This window comes from Scyliorhinus torazame, chromosome 8, assembly GCF_047496885.1.
Source record: "Scyliorhinus torazame isolate Kashiwa2021f chromosome 8, sScyTor2.1, whole genome shotgun sequence".
Taxonomy (NCBI): domain Eukaryota; kingdom Metazoa; phylum Chordata; class Chondrichthyes; order Carcharhiniformes; family Scyliorhinidae; genus Scyliorhinus; species Scyliorhinus torazame.
Genome location: NC_092714.1, coordinates 77,399,937 through 77,415,948, shown reverse-complemented (window position 1 = coordinate 77,415,948; position 16,012 = coordinate 77,399,937). Strand labels below are relative to the sequence as shown.

The 16,012-nt window shown below is 46.8% G+C and overlaps 1 protein-coding gene across 12 annotated transcripts in view; it reads right to left on the bottom strand.

Annotated features, from left to right (window-relative positions):
* The window catches only part of caska (calcium/calmodulin-dependent serine protein kinase a), a 783,320-nt gene that overhangs the window by 55,692 nt on the left and 711,616 nt on the right, over positions 1 to 16,012 (bottom strand). For 10 of the 12 annotated variants that reach the window (XM_072513849.1, XM_072513855.1, XM_072513858.1 and 7 more), the window contains 3 exons: positions 15,401 to 15,436; positions 14,069 to 14,265; positions 9,790 to 9,905 (listed from right to left, as the gene is read on the bottom strand). In XM_072513849.1, the coding sequence (XP_072369950.1) occupies positions 9,790 to 9,905; positions 14,069 to 14,265; positions 15,401 to 15,436 (349 nt within the window). The remainder of the gene's footprint in view (positions 1 to 9,789; positions 9,906 to 14,068; positions 14,266 to 15,400; positions 15,437 to 16,012) is intronic. The other 2 variants (XM_072513852.1, XM_072513857.1) reach the window with 1 other exon arrangement.

Sequence of the window (16,012 nt, the reverse complement as noted above, 5' to 3'; positions counted from 1 at the left end):
CAAGATGCGCTGCAGAAACTCACCAAGGTTTCTTTGGCAGCACCTTCTAAACTCACAACCACTGCCATCTAGAAGGACAAGAGCAGCAGATACCTGGGAACAGCATCACTTGGAGGTCCCCCTCCCAAGTCGCTCACCATCCTGGCTTGGAAATATGGCATTGTTTCTTCACTGGGTCAAAATACGGGAACTTCCTTCCCAACAACACTATGGGTATACCTACACTTCAGGGACTGCAGTGGTCAAGAAGGCAGCTCACCACCACCTTGTCAAGGGTAACTTGGGGATGGGCAATAATGGTCATCTAGCCAGCTATGCCCACATCCCATAAATCAATAAATAAAAAGTTGGTATATATATTTCTGCTGACAACAGAACAATGAATTCTAATAATTCACGTCCCATCTTCAAGTTTCTTCTCCTTTTTAAAAAAAATAAAATATGTTTATTCAAAGTTTTTCAATAATTTTTACAAAACACTTCAAAAAGGAAAGGAAATATACAAAAGAAAAGTAAAAAGGACAATACGTCAATAAACAAAGCAACTTAATCCTCTAACCATTAAACGATTTAACATATTAAAAACAAAATGGGGCAAAGGCCCCTTACATAAACCAAAACACGAAAACTCCCCCCCCGCCCCCTCTTCCCTCTCCTGGGTTGCTGCTGCTATTGACCTCCACCTAACATTCCGTGAGAAAGTCTAGGTACGGTTGCCACCGCCTGGAGAACCCCTGCACAGACCCTCTCAAGGCAAACTTTATCTTCTCTGACCTGAGAAACCCCGCCATGTCATTGATCCAAGCCTCCACGCTTGGGGGCTTCGCGTCCCTCCAATTAGTAAGATTCTTCTCCGGGCTACCAAAGAGGCAAAGGCCAGAACTCCGGTCTCTTTTGGCTCCTGCACTCCCGGCTCGTCTGACACCCCAAATATTGCTATCCCCCAGCTCGGTTTTACCCGAGTATCCAAGACCTTGGACATAGCCTTTGTGAAGCCCCTCCAAAGCCCTGCAAGCGCCGGACACGCCCAGAAGACATGGGCGTGATTTGCTGGGCTCCCCGAACACCTCACACACCTGTCCTCTACCCCAAAAAACTTACACATCCTCGCCCCTGTCAGATGGGCACTGTGCACCACTTTAAACTGGATCAGGCTGAGCCTGGCACAAGACGAGGAGGAATTAACCCTGCCCAGGGCGTCAGCCCACAGGCCCTCATCCAGCTCATCCTCCCACTTGCCCTTCAGCTCCTCCACCGAGGCTTCCTCCTCCTCCTGCAGCTCCTGGTAAATCGCCGAGACCTAACCCTCTCCGACCCACATGCCCGAAATCACCCTGTCCTGTATCCTCCGGGCAGGCAGCAGCGGAAATTCCCCTACCTGCCTTCTCACAAATGCCCTAACCTGCATATACCTGAAGGCATTTCCCGGGGGTAACCCAAATTTCTCCTCCAGCGCCCTCAGATTGGCAAAAGTCCCATCAATGAATAAGTCCCCCATCCTTTTAATTCCCGCCCGATGTTAACTTATGAATTCGCCATCCATCCTGCCCGGTGCAAACCTATGGTTGTTCCGTATCGGGGATCAGATTGAGGCCCCCACCTCCCCCCTGTGCCATCTCCACTGCCCCCAGATCCTCAATGTCGTCGCCACCACCGAGCTCGTGGTGTACCGCGTCGGCAGTAGCGGCAATGGTGCCGTCACCAGTGCCCCCAGACTAGTACCTACACACGACACTGCCTCTAGTCTTCTCCACGCCGCCCCCTCGCTCTACATTACCCATTTCCGAATCATTGCCACATTAGCTGCCCAGTAATAGCTACACAAATTCGGCAGCGCCAGCCTCCCCACCCCCCGACTGCGCTCCAAGAACAGTCTCTTAACCCTCGGGATCTTACTTGCCCATACAAACCCCATAATGCTCTTGCTCACTCGCTTGAAAAAGGCCTTGGGATGAGAATAGGCAGGCACTGGAACACGAACAAGAACCTAGGGAGGACCATCATCTTAACGGCTGCACCCTGCCCGCCAGGGAGAGTGGCAACACATCCCATCTCTTAAAGTCCTCCTCCATCTGGTCCACCAACCGCGCCAAGTTGAGCTTATGCAGGACCCCCCAACTCTTGGCCACCTGGATACCCAAATACCGGAATCTCTTCTCCACCCTCTTGAGCGGCAGCTCCTCCAGCCTCCTCGCCTGACCCCTCGCATGCACCACAAAGAGCTCACTCTTCCAACATTGAGCTTGTATCCTGAGAAGTCTCCAAACTCCCTAAGGGTCTGCATGACCTCGGCCATCCCCTCCACTGGATCCGCGATATACAAAAGCAGGTCATCTGCATATGTTGTGACCCGATGCTCCTCCCCTCCCCGGACCAACCCCCTCCAGTTTCTAGACTCCCTTAGTGCCATGGCCAGCGGCTCAATTGCCAGGGTAAACAGCAGGGGGGACAGGGGACACTCCTGTCTCGTCCCACAGTACAGTCTGAAGTACTCTGACCTCAGACGATTTATCGATACGCTCGCCACCGGGGCCTGGTACAACAATTTAACCCACCCTATGAACCCCTCCCCGAACTCAAACCTGCCCAGCATTTCCCACAGGTACTCCCACTCCACCCGATCAAAGGCCTTCTCCGCGTCCATTGCCGCCACCACTTCCGCCTCCCCTCCCTCCGAGGGCATCATGATCACATTCAGGAGCCTCCGCACATTTGCATTCAATTGCCTGCCCTTCACAAACCCCGTCTGGTCCTCGTGTATCACTCCCGGGACACAATCCTCAATCCTAGTGGCCAGGACCTTCGCCAGCAACTTAGCGTCCACATTGAGGAGCGAAATCGGCCTATACGAGCCGCACTGCGGTGGGTCCTTGTCCCGCTTGAGGATAAGCGAGATCAGTGCCCGAGACATCGTCGGGGGAAGAATCCCTTCTTCCTTCGCCTCGTTGAAGGTTCTCACCAGCAACGGACCCAACAGTTCCACAAACTTCCTATAGAACTCGACCGGGAACCCATCCGGCCCTGGGGCCTTGCCCGCCTGCATGCTCCCCAACCCCTTAACCAGCTCCTCCATCTCGATCAGGGCCCCCAAATCTTCGACCTGTCCCTCCTCCACCATCGCGAACCTCAATTGGTCCAGGAACCGCCGCATCCCCTCCCCTCCTCCGGGAGTTCTGACTTGTGCAGGTTCCCGTAGAAATCCCTAAAGACCTAATTTATTTTGGCTGGACTCCGCACCGTGTTTCCCCCTCTGTCCCTGATTCCTCCAATTTCCCTAGCCGCCTCCTTCCTGATGCAGCAGCATCCGACTTGCCTTCTCCCTATACTCGTACGCTGTCCCCTGCACCTTCCTCCACTGGGACTCCGCTTTCCCCGTAGTCAGCAAATCAAACTCCGTTTGTAGGCTCCGGCGCTCCTTCAGCAGCCCCTCTTCAGGGGATTCCGCTTATCTCCTATCCACCCGCAGTATCTCCCCCACCAATCTCTCCCTCTCCATCCTCTCCCTCTTCTCCCTGTGAGCCCTAATTGAGATTAGCTCTCCCCTGACCACCGACTTCAGTGCATCCCAGACCACACTAACCGGTACCTCCCCATTATCATTGGCCTCTATGTACCTTTGAATGCACCCTCGGACTCGCCCACAGACCTCTTCATCCGCCAGCAGTCCCACATCCATGCGCCACAGCGGGCGCTGGCCCCTCTCCTCCCCCAACCCCAGCTCCACCCATGGTCAGAAATTGCTATGGCCGAGTACTCCGTCCCCTCCACTCTTGGGATCAATACCCTACTCACCACGAAGAAGTCTAACCGTGAATTGGCCTTGTGCACGTGGGAGAAGAAGGAGAACTCCCTCGCCGCTGGCCTGGCAAACCTCCACGGGTCCAGTCCCCCCATCTGATCCATAAACCCCCTCAGAACCTTGGCCGCAGCTGGCCTCCTGCCCGACCTCGACCTAGGATCCAGTGCCGGGTCCAGTACCGTATTGAAGCCCCCCCATTATCAGGTTCCCTGCCTCCAGATCTGGGATCCGGCTCAGCATGCGCTTCATGAACCCTGCATCGTCCCAATTTGGGGCATATACATTCACCAGCACCACCCGGGCCCCCTGCAGCCTACCACTCACCATCACATAACGGCCCCCTTTATCCGCCACAATACTCACCGCCTTGAAAGTCACCCGCTTGCTCACCAGGATTGCGACCCCCCCTGTTCTTCGCATCCAGCCCAGAGTGAAAGACCTGCCCCACCCATCCTTTCCTCAGCCTGATCTGATCCGCCACCTTCAGGTGCGTCTCCTGCAACATAGCGACGTCTCCTTTCTTAGGCCAGCCACGTGCCCATGCCTCCCGCACTCTCCAGCCCCCTAGACGGGGGCTCCCCGCCGCGACTTTCCCTCTTACCTCCAGCTCCCCCCTCAGTCAGTACAGCAGCAACCTAAACCGCCCCCCCCCCCCCCCCCTGGCAATTGCCTGGCCCCCCTGCACTCCCCCCATTGCACTCCCGTAAGTCAGCTGACTCCTGCTGACCCCGGCATCTCCCGCCTCTGCCGATGATCCCCCGATTGAATTCTTCCTCGAAGTCCCCCCCCCATTCCCCCAGAAACCAGTGCGAGCTCCCGTCCGGTACCGCCCCCCGTGACGGGCCACGCCCCCCCTTTTGCACAGGAAAAAGCCCGCGTTCCCTGCCTGGGCACGCCCCGCCCCCTGTGGCGCAGCTCCCTTCTCCTGCAGCATCTCCCCGATCCCCAAAGATCCAGGACCTCCGGCCCCCACTCCCCCATTCAAACGTGGGGAACAGCCCCTCCCAAATCAATACACATACCCAGAAAGCACACACATCAAATCAAATCGCCCCTTCCCACTCCCCAGCATCCCCATAACCTGCCGCAAACCACTAATTCGAGTCCAGCTTTTCATTCTGGATGAAGGTCCACGCCTCGTCCGGCATATCAAAATAATGGTGTCGGTCCTGAAAAGTGACCCACAGCCGCGCTGGCTGCAACAGCCCAAACTTCACCCCCTTTCGATGGAGAACCACCTTGGCCCCGTTGAATCCTGCCCTCTTCTTGGCCAGCTCTGCTCTCCAGTCCTGGTAGATGCGGATTTCAGCGTCCTCCCACCTGCTACTCTGCTCCTTCTTCGCCCACCTCAGGACACACTCCCAGTCAGTGAAACGGTGAAACCTCACCACCACAGCCCCCGGCGGCTCATTCGCCCTCGGCCTCCATGCCAGGTCTCTGTGTGCCCCATCCAGCTCCAAGGGCCTCGGGAAGGCTCCCGCACCAATCAGCGTGCCCAGCATTGTAGCCATGTACGCCCAGACATCCGACCGCTCCACGCCTTCAGGGAGACCCAGAATCCACAGATTCTTCCTCCTCGGCCTGTTTTCCAGGTCCTCAAACTTCTCCTGTCATTTTTTGTGCAGCGCCTCGTGCCCTTTCACCGCCAGGACCAGGATCTCATCCTCGTCATCAGAGGCTTTCTGCTGCACCTCCTTAAACGCCGTCCCCTGCGCCCTCTGGGTCTCCACCAGCCTCTCGATCAACGTCTTCATAGGGGCCAACATCTCCGCCTTCAACTCCGCAAAGCAGCTTTTCAGAAACTCCTGCTGCTCCCGCGACCACTGAGCCCACGCTGCCTGGTCCCCACCCACCGCCATCTTGCTTTTCCGCACCCGCTCTCCTCTCTTTTCCAGTGCTGCTTTTTTGACTGCTCCGCTCCTGGTCCACTCCATACAGTGCTGGGGGAACCTCACTGCTGCCTTCCCACACCGGGAATCATTGTCCAGGTGCCGCTGGGGCTCCTTAAAAGGGCCCAAAAGTCCGTTCACGGCGGGAGCTGCCGAACGTGCGACCTACCCAGGCATGGCCACAACCGGAAGTCCTTTCTTCTCCTTTTCTAATGGCAGTAAGCGAGATATGGTTAGTTCCAGGTGTGCTGCTGTCAGTCCTCTGCCTTAGTTGTTCTTCTTCATCTGTTAAGTCCAGATAATGAATGCTGGCATTCAATGGAAGGGAGAGGTGGTGGCATGAGAGCTGTATTTGATTTGTTGTAATAAATGTTGATATGGTTCTAAGGAGGGCAACATGGCCATGGACCCAGAGGGAGTGAACAAAGTCTTTAGAGCGTTTTACGGTCAATTGTATGAGTCAAAGCCCCCGCTGGGAGGGGAAGGGATGAAGCAATTCATGGACCAACTGAGGTTTCCAAAGGTGGAAGAGGATCTGGTGGAGGAACTTAAGGGCAAATGGGAGGAGGAGCTAGGTCGGAAGCTGGATGCAGGCCTGTGGGCGGACGCCCTAAACAGGGTCAATTCGTCTTCATTATGTGCCAGGCTTAGCTTAATCCAGTTTAAGGTGGTCCACCGGGCACACATGACGGCAATCAGGATGAGCAAGCTCTTTGGGGTTGAGGATAAATGTGCGAGATGTGCGGGAAGCCATGCAGATCATGTCCATATGTTCTGGGCATGCCCGGCTCTTAAGTAATTCTGGCAGGGATTTGCTAAGGCATTGTCCAAGATCTTGGACACACGGGTGGTGCCGAGTCCAGAGATAGCGATCTTTGGTGTGTCATACGTTCCGGGAGTTCAGGAAGCGAGATAGGCCGATGTTGCCTCCTGGGTAGCCCGGAGACGGATCCTTTTAATGTGGAGGGATTCGAAGCCCCCGCCCCCCCCCCCCCCCACCCGAGTGTGGAGACCTGGATTGGTGACATGGCTGGGTTTCTCAGTCTCGAGAAAATAAAGTTTGCCTTGAGAGGGTGGCAGCTGTTCCTCGACTTTCTAGGAGAGCAGTAAAGGTCAGCAGCAGCAACCCGGGGGGGGGGGGGGGGGGGGATTGTTACATAGTATTGTTCCTTTTTCTGGCTGATAAATTTCCCTCCATTAATTCAGAGGGATTAGAGGTCAAGCTACAGTTCCCACTTTGATGCCCTGGGTGACATCAATGGACTCAAAGGGCGGCATGTGGCACAGTGGTTAGCACTGGGACTGCGGCGCTAAGGAACCGGGTTCGAATCCTGGCCCTGGGTCACTTTCCGTGTGGAGTTTGCACATTCTCCCCATGTCTGTGTGGGTTTCACCCCCATAACCCAAAGATATGCAGGTTAGGTGGATTGGCCACGCTAAATTGCCCCTTAATTCGGGAAACAATAATTGGGTACTCTAAATTTATTTTAAAAAATCAATGGACTCAAGACACACCAGGGATTGGAGTTTCTTGCTCCTTCTGACTCAATACTGCATCCTATGACAGAATTATTGTTCAGCTGAATTTCCATGGCTTAAAACAGATATAAATATGCACATTACATTTGATTGTGTCAATATATTTTAAACAAAATTGTTTTGCAACATATTATAGTATTGTCAGCTTTCAGGCTTTTGCAAGATTCAAGGAAGGTTATTTTAAGTTTTGAAAACAGATTTATCCCTCTCAGGGAATCAAGGGATATGGGGAGTAAGCAGGAAAATGGAGTTAAGACTCATTATATTGAATGACACACTCGGTTTGCAGAGCTGAATGGTCTATTCCTCCTCCCAGTTCTTAAAACAGAGTGGGGTTTTCATAAGAACAGGAAATAGGAGCTGGAGGAGCCATTTGACTCTTTGAACAAGCTCCGCCTTACAGGATCATGGCAGATCTTGTACCTTAACTCCACTTTTCCACACTATCTCCACATCTCTTTATTCCTTGAGTAGCCAAAAATCTATCGCCATGTGTAGTGAATATACTCAACAAATGAGAAGCGTTTCAAAGATTCACAACCTTGGAATGAAGAAATCTTTCTCCATATCAATTCTAAGTGGCCAACCCTTTATATTGAGACTGTGACCCCATGTTCTAGACTGCCCTGTTGAGAAAACATTTTCTTGGTATCCACCCTGTCAAGCCCAATAATTTTATATGTTTCAACCAGATCATCTCTCACTCTTCCAAAATACAGGGAATTTAGGCCTAGCCTACTAAATCTTCCCTCAAAGGAAAATCTCCTTATACCAGGAACCAGTTTAGTGAACCTTCATTGCACTACCCCCAGGAAATGTTTGCCCTTTCTTAGGTAAGGGGACAAAACCTGCACACAGTACTCCTGGTGTGGCCCCAGCAATACCCTGAATAATTGTAGTAAGACTTCGCTACCAATCCTGTTGTAACAAAAGCCTACTTTCCTTCCTGACTTGATGTACCTGCACATTAACTTTCTGTCATTCATGTACAATAATACTGTAAGTCATTCTGATTGCGAACATTGCCCAGTGTCTCACCATTTAAAAAATATTCTACTTTTTTATTTTTCCTACCAAAGTGGATACCATGACACTTCACTACATTATACTCCAATTGATATGTTTCTTGTTCACTCACCTAACCTCTCTATATTCCTCTACAGCCTCTTTGTCCTCATCACTTACCTTCTCACCTAACTTTGTATTATTTGCAAATTTGGAAATGTCGCATTCTGTCCCCTCATCCAAATAATTCATATGGATTGTAAATAGCTAAGGTCCAAGGACCGATGCTTGTGGTACCCTCCTCGTTAGAGCTTGAAAACTCAAATATCCCCTTTATTCCAACTCTGTTTTCTGTCCATTAACCAATCCTTGTTCCATGTTAATATATTACCTTTAACTACACGAGTCTAAATCTTGGATAATAACCTCTTGGGTGGCACCGTTTCAAATATTTTTTGAAAATCCAAAGTAGTGGGTAGTGGGGGAGATGGAATGCCCCTCAGTCCTTTCTGTTGAACTTTACATAAAGCTAGTTTCAAAGGGAAGGGGTACAGAAGCAGACTTGTGTAGTTGCTCTTTTGGAAAGGGATTAAGTTCAAGCCTCAATGTTGTATGGTTTGCAGTCAGACAATAAAGTGATGCAGAAAATACAGGGTGACTGTGTCCTAGGTCAGAACACAGAGGAATTATGTTTTTAAAGTAAAATAACCTACTGAAATAGGATTATAATTAGGTGATTGAATATAGAAATCCGATCATAACTGTGGTTCTGTTATCTTCATTTTACTGGGAAATAACAGAGTTTAATAATTCGCATCAAGCCTCGCCTCACCTAGGAGTAATTTAGTTCACTGTTGAAATGACCGAATAATTATATGCATGACAAATGTGATGATTCAAGCCAAATCACAAGCGAAGCTGTTGTTAGATCCCTGGATTATGCTATCATACAAATAGAAAATGTGCAGTGCAAGCCAACTTTCATAAAAGTTAGATGCTCAGACTGTTTAATGGAACAACAGACAACAGATCAAGAAGTATTACAGTGGATCTAAATGGATAACAAAAACATGATTTTGATGGATTTGTTGCAATGATTTTTATTTTAGTATTAAAGAACTGCAACATCCACAACAAAATATATAGATTTCTAGGCTGACAATGCAGTATTTCTCCATTTGTAAATACTGATGTATCTTACTTCAATCATGTGATGATACCGCAAAATATGAATCTTAACTCTCTGGAATGCTTCATTTTTTGCTGAAACCTTTATCTTCAAAAGTAACTTGTGACACATATACCTTTTATGAAAATCCCCACATTAATTTGATTGAAATGGAGGACAAGCCAAGAAAATAATGAAATAGTGGTGGTAACCCCATTATTTTGACTAGATCATGGTTTGCATTAAAACATGCCAATCAGAAAATCTCACTTTATTTGTCAATCCAGTATGGACCCCATTATTTTATTTTTTAAACATCAAATATTTAAGAAGAGTAAGTGTATGCAACAGGAATTAAAATCTTTAGCAGAAAACTAAATATTAACTACCTGCATTGTGTTTGGCCAGATATTTATCCTTGTATTGTTTCTTCTTCTTTCCAAACCAGGTACAGCTAGCCTGCTGCTCTTGTTTGGTCTTTTCCATTGCTATACATGCAACACGCCTTTTGTGTAAACAAAAACAAAACAAATTAGGTCCTGGTTGCCATTGTAAGAAAGCATAGGGCAGTATTTAATGGAGGTAATGGAGGGGTTGGTCTCTTCACCTCTTTTTGGGAAAGTTTGCCGAATTAAGTGCCAAATTAAGTTTGCTGAATTAAGGCACTCAACTGGGCTTCCCCTAGTGTCAAGGACACTAGGGTCTGAAGTCCCACATGCTGAGAATTGCTGCCAATCAGAAGCTAACTACTCTTCACTGTTCTATTGTCACTGGAATGGCATCGGATGCTGCCATTATTACATCCATTTAAAAAAAAATTTTTTACAATATCCAATTATTTGTTTCCAATTAAGGGGTAATTTAGCTTGACCAATCCACCTACCCTGCACATCTTTGGGTTGTGGGGATGAGACCCATGCAGACACGGGGAGAATGTGCAAACTCCACACGGACAGTGACCAGGGGCCGGGATCAAACCCGGGTCCTCGCCGCCATGAGGCAACAGTGCTACCCACTGCGCCACCCGGTATTACATTCATCTGAGGTCTAGGATCGCTGATGGGCCCAGGCACAGGTGAGTGATGGTAGGAGGGGAGAGGAAGAAGTTTGGCAGCAAGAGCAGGGGGATGGCTTTCATCGACCATCCCCCCCTACATATACTGGGCCCCTCCATCAGTGCCCTTAAACGAGGGATGGAAATGTTAATTTTAAACATATATTTATAATAGCAAAATATTTTGGTTCTATTGACTTTTTGAAAATGGGGTATATAAATCAGATTTTAAAAAAGTTTGCAATTTTGTAAATGTTTTGTCTTATAATTTTTAATCAGTGAAAACTGAGAGGACAGTATAATGGAAGTGTTACAGGACGAGTAATTCAGAGGCCCAGACAAAAGCTCAGGGAACCAGAGTTCACATCCCACCATGGCAGCTAGAAGAATTTAAATACAATTAATGAATAAAATCTAGAATAAAATGTCAGTCTCCGTATTAATAATCATAAAACTATAACTTATTAAAAAAACATTCAGTTCAGTAATTTGCTGTTGTTACCCGATCTGGCCTCCATGTAACTCCATGACTGCAGATATTTGATGACTCTTCAGCAGATATTTGGTGACTCTTAATTTACACTCTGTGAATGTCTTGCAAGCAAGTCAGCTGTATCAAATTACTAAAGGAAAGCTGACTAAGTATAAAACTGGGTAGAGCACTCATCATTGACCTCGATATTGGAAATGACAAAGGCAGACCCTACCCAGTCCACTCTGCAAAGTTATCCTCATTAACATTTACAGACTTGCACCAAAATTGGCAGACCTGTCCCACAAGGGACAGCAATCAACAGTCAAGTTGGAATTATACTGAACAGCAAGACAGGTCCACCACACGTGGTGGTACAGTGATTTACAGTTGGGATGGAGTGGTCCTGGAAGTCCTCAATATTGACTCTAGACCACATGAAGTTTATATGAAATGAAATTAAATGAAAATCGCTTATTGTCACAAGTAGGCTTCAAATGAAGTTACTGTGAAAAGCCCCTAGTCGCCACATTCCGGCGCCTGTTCGGGGAGGCTGTTACGGGAATTGAACCGTGCTGCTGGCCTGCCTTGGTCTGCTTTCAAAGCCAGCTATTTAGCCCTGTGCTAAACAGCCCCTGTGTGCTATCGTGTCACTCTTGTAAGGCATGAACTCTCCCACCCAGAGTGCTGTTGCTACCCTCAGTGCTTCTTCCTGTGGTGTTCAAAATGAAAGAGTACTGATTCATCAGATGAGGGAAGGCAAAGTGATAATCAGCAGGAGGTATCCTTATATGCAAGGATACCTCCTGCTGATTATCACTTTGCCTTCCCTCATCTGATGAATCAGTACTCTTTCATTTTGAACACCACAGGAAGAAGCACTGAGGGTAGCAACAGCACTCTGGGTGGGAGAGTTCATGCCTTACAAGAGTGACACGATAGCACCACTACTGACCAAACCCTCAAGAACATATCTGCCAGACTGATCCTGCTGCAGGTGATGAGAACGACCAAGAGAGAAAAATCTACCTGACCTTGTCCTAGCCATCTATCTGCCGCAGATGCAGCTATCCATGCCAGTATTAGTAGGAATGACCACTGCACAGTCCTTTTAGTGACAAAGTCTCGCCTTCACACTGAAGATACCCTCCATCATGTTGTGTGACCCTAACACTGTGCTAAGCTCTACCAGTGTAGCAGCTCAAAACTGGGCATGCATGAGGTGCTGTGGGTCATCAGTGGTTATATTCAACCACAATCTGTGAACTCATGACCCAATATACCCTACTCAACCATTACCACCCGGCCAGAGGACTGCACCTGGTTCAATGAAGAGTGAAGAGCATGCATGCCAAGCAAACCTAAAAATTAGGTGCCAACCTGTTGAAGCTACAACAAAGGACTACATGCATGTCAAACGCCAGAAGCTGCAGGCTACAGACACAGGTAGTGTCATACAATATTGGCAGGGCCACTCTGTTTCAGACCTCATTACAGCTTTGGTCCAAATGTCGACAAGTGAGCTGAACTCAAGAGGTTAGATGAGACTGACTGCCTTTGATATCAAGGCGCCGTAGCAAAACTGGAGTCAATAGGAATTAGAGAGAAACTCTACATTGGTTGTAGTCATATCTAGCACAAAGAAGATGCCGCAAAAGGTTCTCAGGGTAGTGTCCTAGCTTAGCTATCTTCAGCTGATTCATCAATGTCCCCGCCACCAAATAAGGTCAGATGTGATTATTGCAAAGTTCACAAACATTCTCAAGTCTTCAGATTGTGTAGTAGTTCATGCGTGCATGCAGCAAGATCTCAACAAAATTCAGGCGTAGGCTGGTAAGTGGCACGTAATATTCACACAAGGATTTGATCATCTGCACGGTAGCATTGTGGATAGCACAATTGCTTCACAGCTCCAGGGTCCCAGGTTCGATTCCGGCTTGGGTCACTGACTGCGGAGTCTGCACATCCTCCCAGTGTGTGCGTGGGTTTCCTTCGGGTGCTCCGGTTTCCTCCCACAGTCCAAAGATGTGCAGGTTAGGTGGATTGGCCATGATAAATTGCTCTTCGTGTCCAAAATTGCCCTTAGTGTTGGGTGGGGTTACTGGGTTATGGGAATAGGGTGGAGGTGTTGACCTTGGGTAGGGTGTTCCTTCCAAGAGCCGGTGCAGACTCGATGGGCCGAATGGCCTCTTTCTGCACTGTAAATTCTATGATAATCTATGATCTCCAACGAGAGAGGATCTAACTATCTGCCCATGCCATTTAGTGCCATTAGCATTGCTGAAGCCCCACCATCTACATTCCAGGGAATTACCACTGAACAGAAGCTTAAATGGACCAGCCACCTAAGTACTATGGCTACAAAAGCAGGTCAGAGGCTGGAATTCTGTGGTAACTCACCTCCTGACTCTCCAAAGCCTGTCCACCATCTTCATGGCACAATTCAGGAGTGTGGTGCAATACTCTGCATATAATTGGATGAGTGTCGCTCCAATAACACTCAAGAAGCTTGACGTTATTCATGGCAAAGCAGCCTGCTTGATCAGCACCCCATCCAGCACCTTAAACATTAATTTCCTCCAACACTGATGTACAGTGGCCCCAATGTACCATCTACAAGATGCACTCCAGCAACTTGCCAAGGCTCCTTTGACAGCACCTTCCAAACCCGCAACTTATACTACCTGGAAGAACAAAGGCAACGGATATATAGGAACACCACAACCTGCAAGTTCCTCTTCAAGTCAGGCACCATCCTGACTTGGCAATATATCACTGTTCCTACACTGTCACTGGGTAAAGATTCTGGAACTTCCTTCCTAACACCATTATGGGTGGACCTACACCACATGGATTGCAGCAGTTCAAGAAGATAGATCACCACCACTTTCTCAAGGGCAATTATATAATAGAGAATAGATGGTTTGAGTCTTACTAACATTCATCTGAAGGAAAGTACGCATCATCCAAGATGGGATGTGGCGTAAACAGTGTGATAAAAGAGAGGCAATGAAGTGGTTGAGATAGGTTATGGGATGTTGGGTAATACTTAAAATACAGCATTCATTCATTGACTTGATTGAGAAAAACTATGATAGGCAATTAAGTAACTTGATGATAAAATATGGCCGAGTAGACCTACCATTCCTGAAGTTCAGGAGAGGGAATGAGTCCAGCTGTACCATTTTTAGAGTTTTCTAATTTGCCCTGCCACCAATTGTGATCATCCTTACTGATGATTTGTATGATTTCGCCAACTCGGAACCGGATCCCAGCCTCTTTACAAGGTATAAGATCATCCTTTGATGGATCATATTCAAATTGTGCTCGAACATATATCTATGAGATAAATGGGATTTAATTTTAAAAATGCAACATATGTTGAACTGCATATCTAGGAAAGTAAAACATTATTAAAACAAACACAAAACTGACAAAAAGAAATCTATCAAATACAATAACACAACAGTAAAAGTAAGGAAATATAAACAATTCTAAACATTTTCACTAAATTGCACTGCTCATGATTTTTACACAATCTGATGATCAAACGTTTCAAAATTTCTATATTTTCATATAGGAGGTAGTAACAATATTGTTTAGGATAACAATGGATAAGGAGGAGGATCTGGTCACAATTTTCCAATATTTCTTTAATACAGGAATGGTATGAGAAGATTGGAAGATTGTAAACACCCTTGTTTAAAATAGTGGAGAACAATAAACCCAGCAGCTACAGGCCAATCAGCTGACTGCCAGTGGCGGGGAAATTTTGAGACACAATGATTTGGAACAAAATTAATCGGAATTTCAAAAAATATGGGCTAATAAATGAAGGTCAACATGTATTTGTTAAAACAAATTATGTTTTGTTAACTTGATTCAGTTCTTTGATGAACAGAGAAGGTTGATGAGAGTATGATGCTTATGAATGTTCAAAACGCACGTAAGAAGGATCACAATAGTTAGGTTAGCAAAAATTAAAGTTCATAGCAGTAAAATTACATAATTGACGAAGGGACAGAAAGCAGGAACAATTGTTTTTCAGACTGCAGGGAAATATAGTGTGTTCTCCAGGGGTCAGTTTTGGTGCCAATCCTCTTTTTGATACATATTAATGACCATTATTTGGGTATACAGGACATAATTTCCAAAGTTTGTAGATGATGCAAACTTTGAAACGTTGTAATCAATAAGGAAGATAGTTATGGATTTAATGAGATTAACTGGATAACTTTACCAAACAGGCAGCATGGGCACAACGGGTAAATGGCTTTATTCTGTACTGCATCATTCTACGTCTACAATATTCAGACAGATGCTGACAATTCTACTCAGGCCATTAACAGACTTAGTAATATAATTAACTGAAAAGTTAAATATTTCAACATACAAAGTATTGAATGAGAAATGGATTGACTGCTACTGCTAAGCTATGGATACTATAAAGTTTCTATGGAGTTGAACTATTCACCTGTCGTCCTTTTGGTTGTGTAGTTGAGGGCAAGTCCTGTAGGATAAAGTCAACCCAAGGAAAAGAGATTTTGATTTCACCTTCAAAGCAAAACTATGACAATTCTACCATATTTTGCATTTGTTAAATGTTTAATTGCTGCAAAAATTATGATATAATCAGATGTTATAAGCATCAATTTGCATAATGCGCCAAGCCATTACATAAAATGATTTAACGAATAAGTGGGCCAGGCTGCTTAGCAACAAGCTGTAGAAAGCAGTTACCAGCTGTGAACAGTATTGCCCGCACTCCCATTGCGTAGTCTACATCTTCAACACAAGTATACAGCTGAGCTGCAGTAACATTGCAGAAATTGTTTAACACAATACATTCTAGATATTTTAATTATGAATAAACACAGTTACTGCTTTGAAGTATATGTTGTTCTAAACAGGTTAGAATGGGATTTAGGCTATGTAAACCAAATTTACTAAATTTGAGCTGCTTTGCTAACTAAGTAATTCTGATTCAGCTATTGAGTTATATTACTCCATTATTTGAGTTATTTCCCCAGAATCGTGTCTATTCATTAACTTTAAATATGTTAAGTTCACCACCATCCTTGTAAAT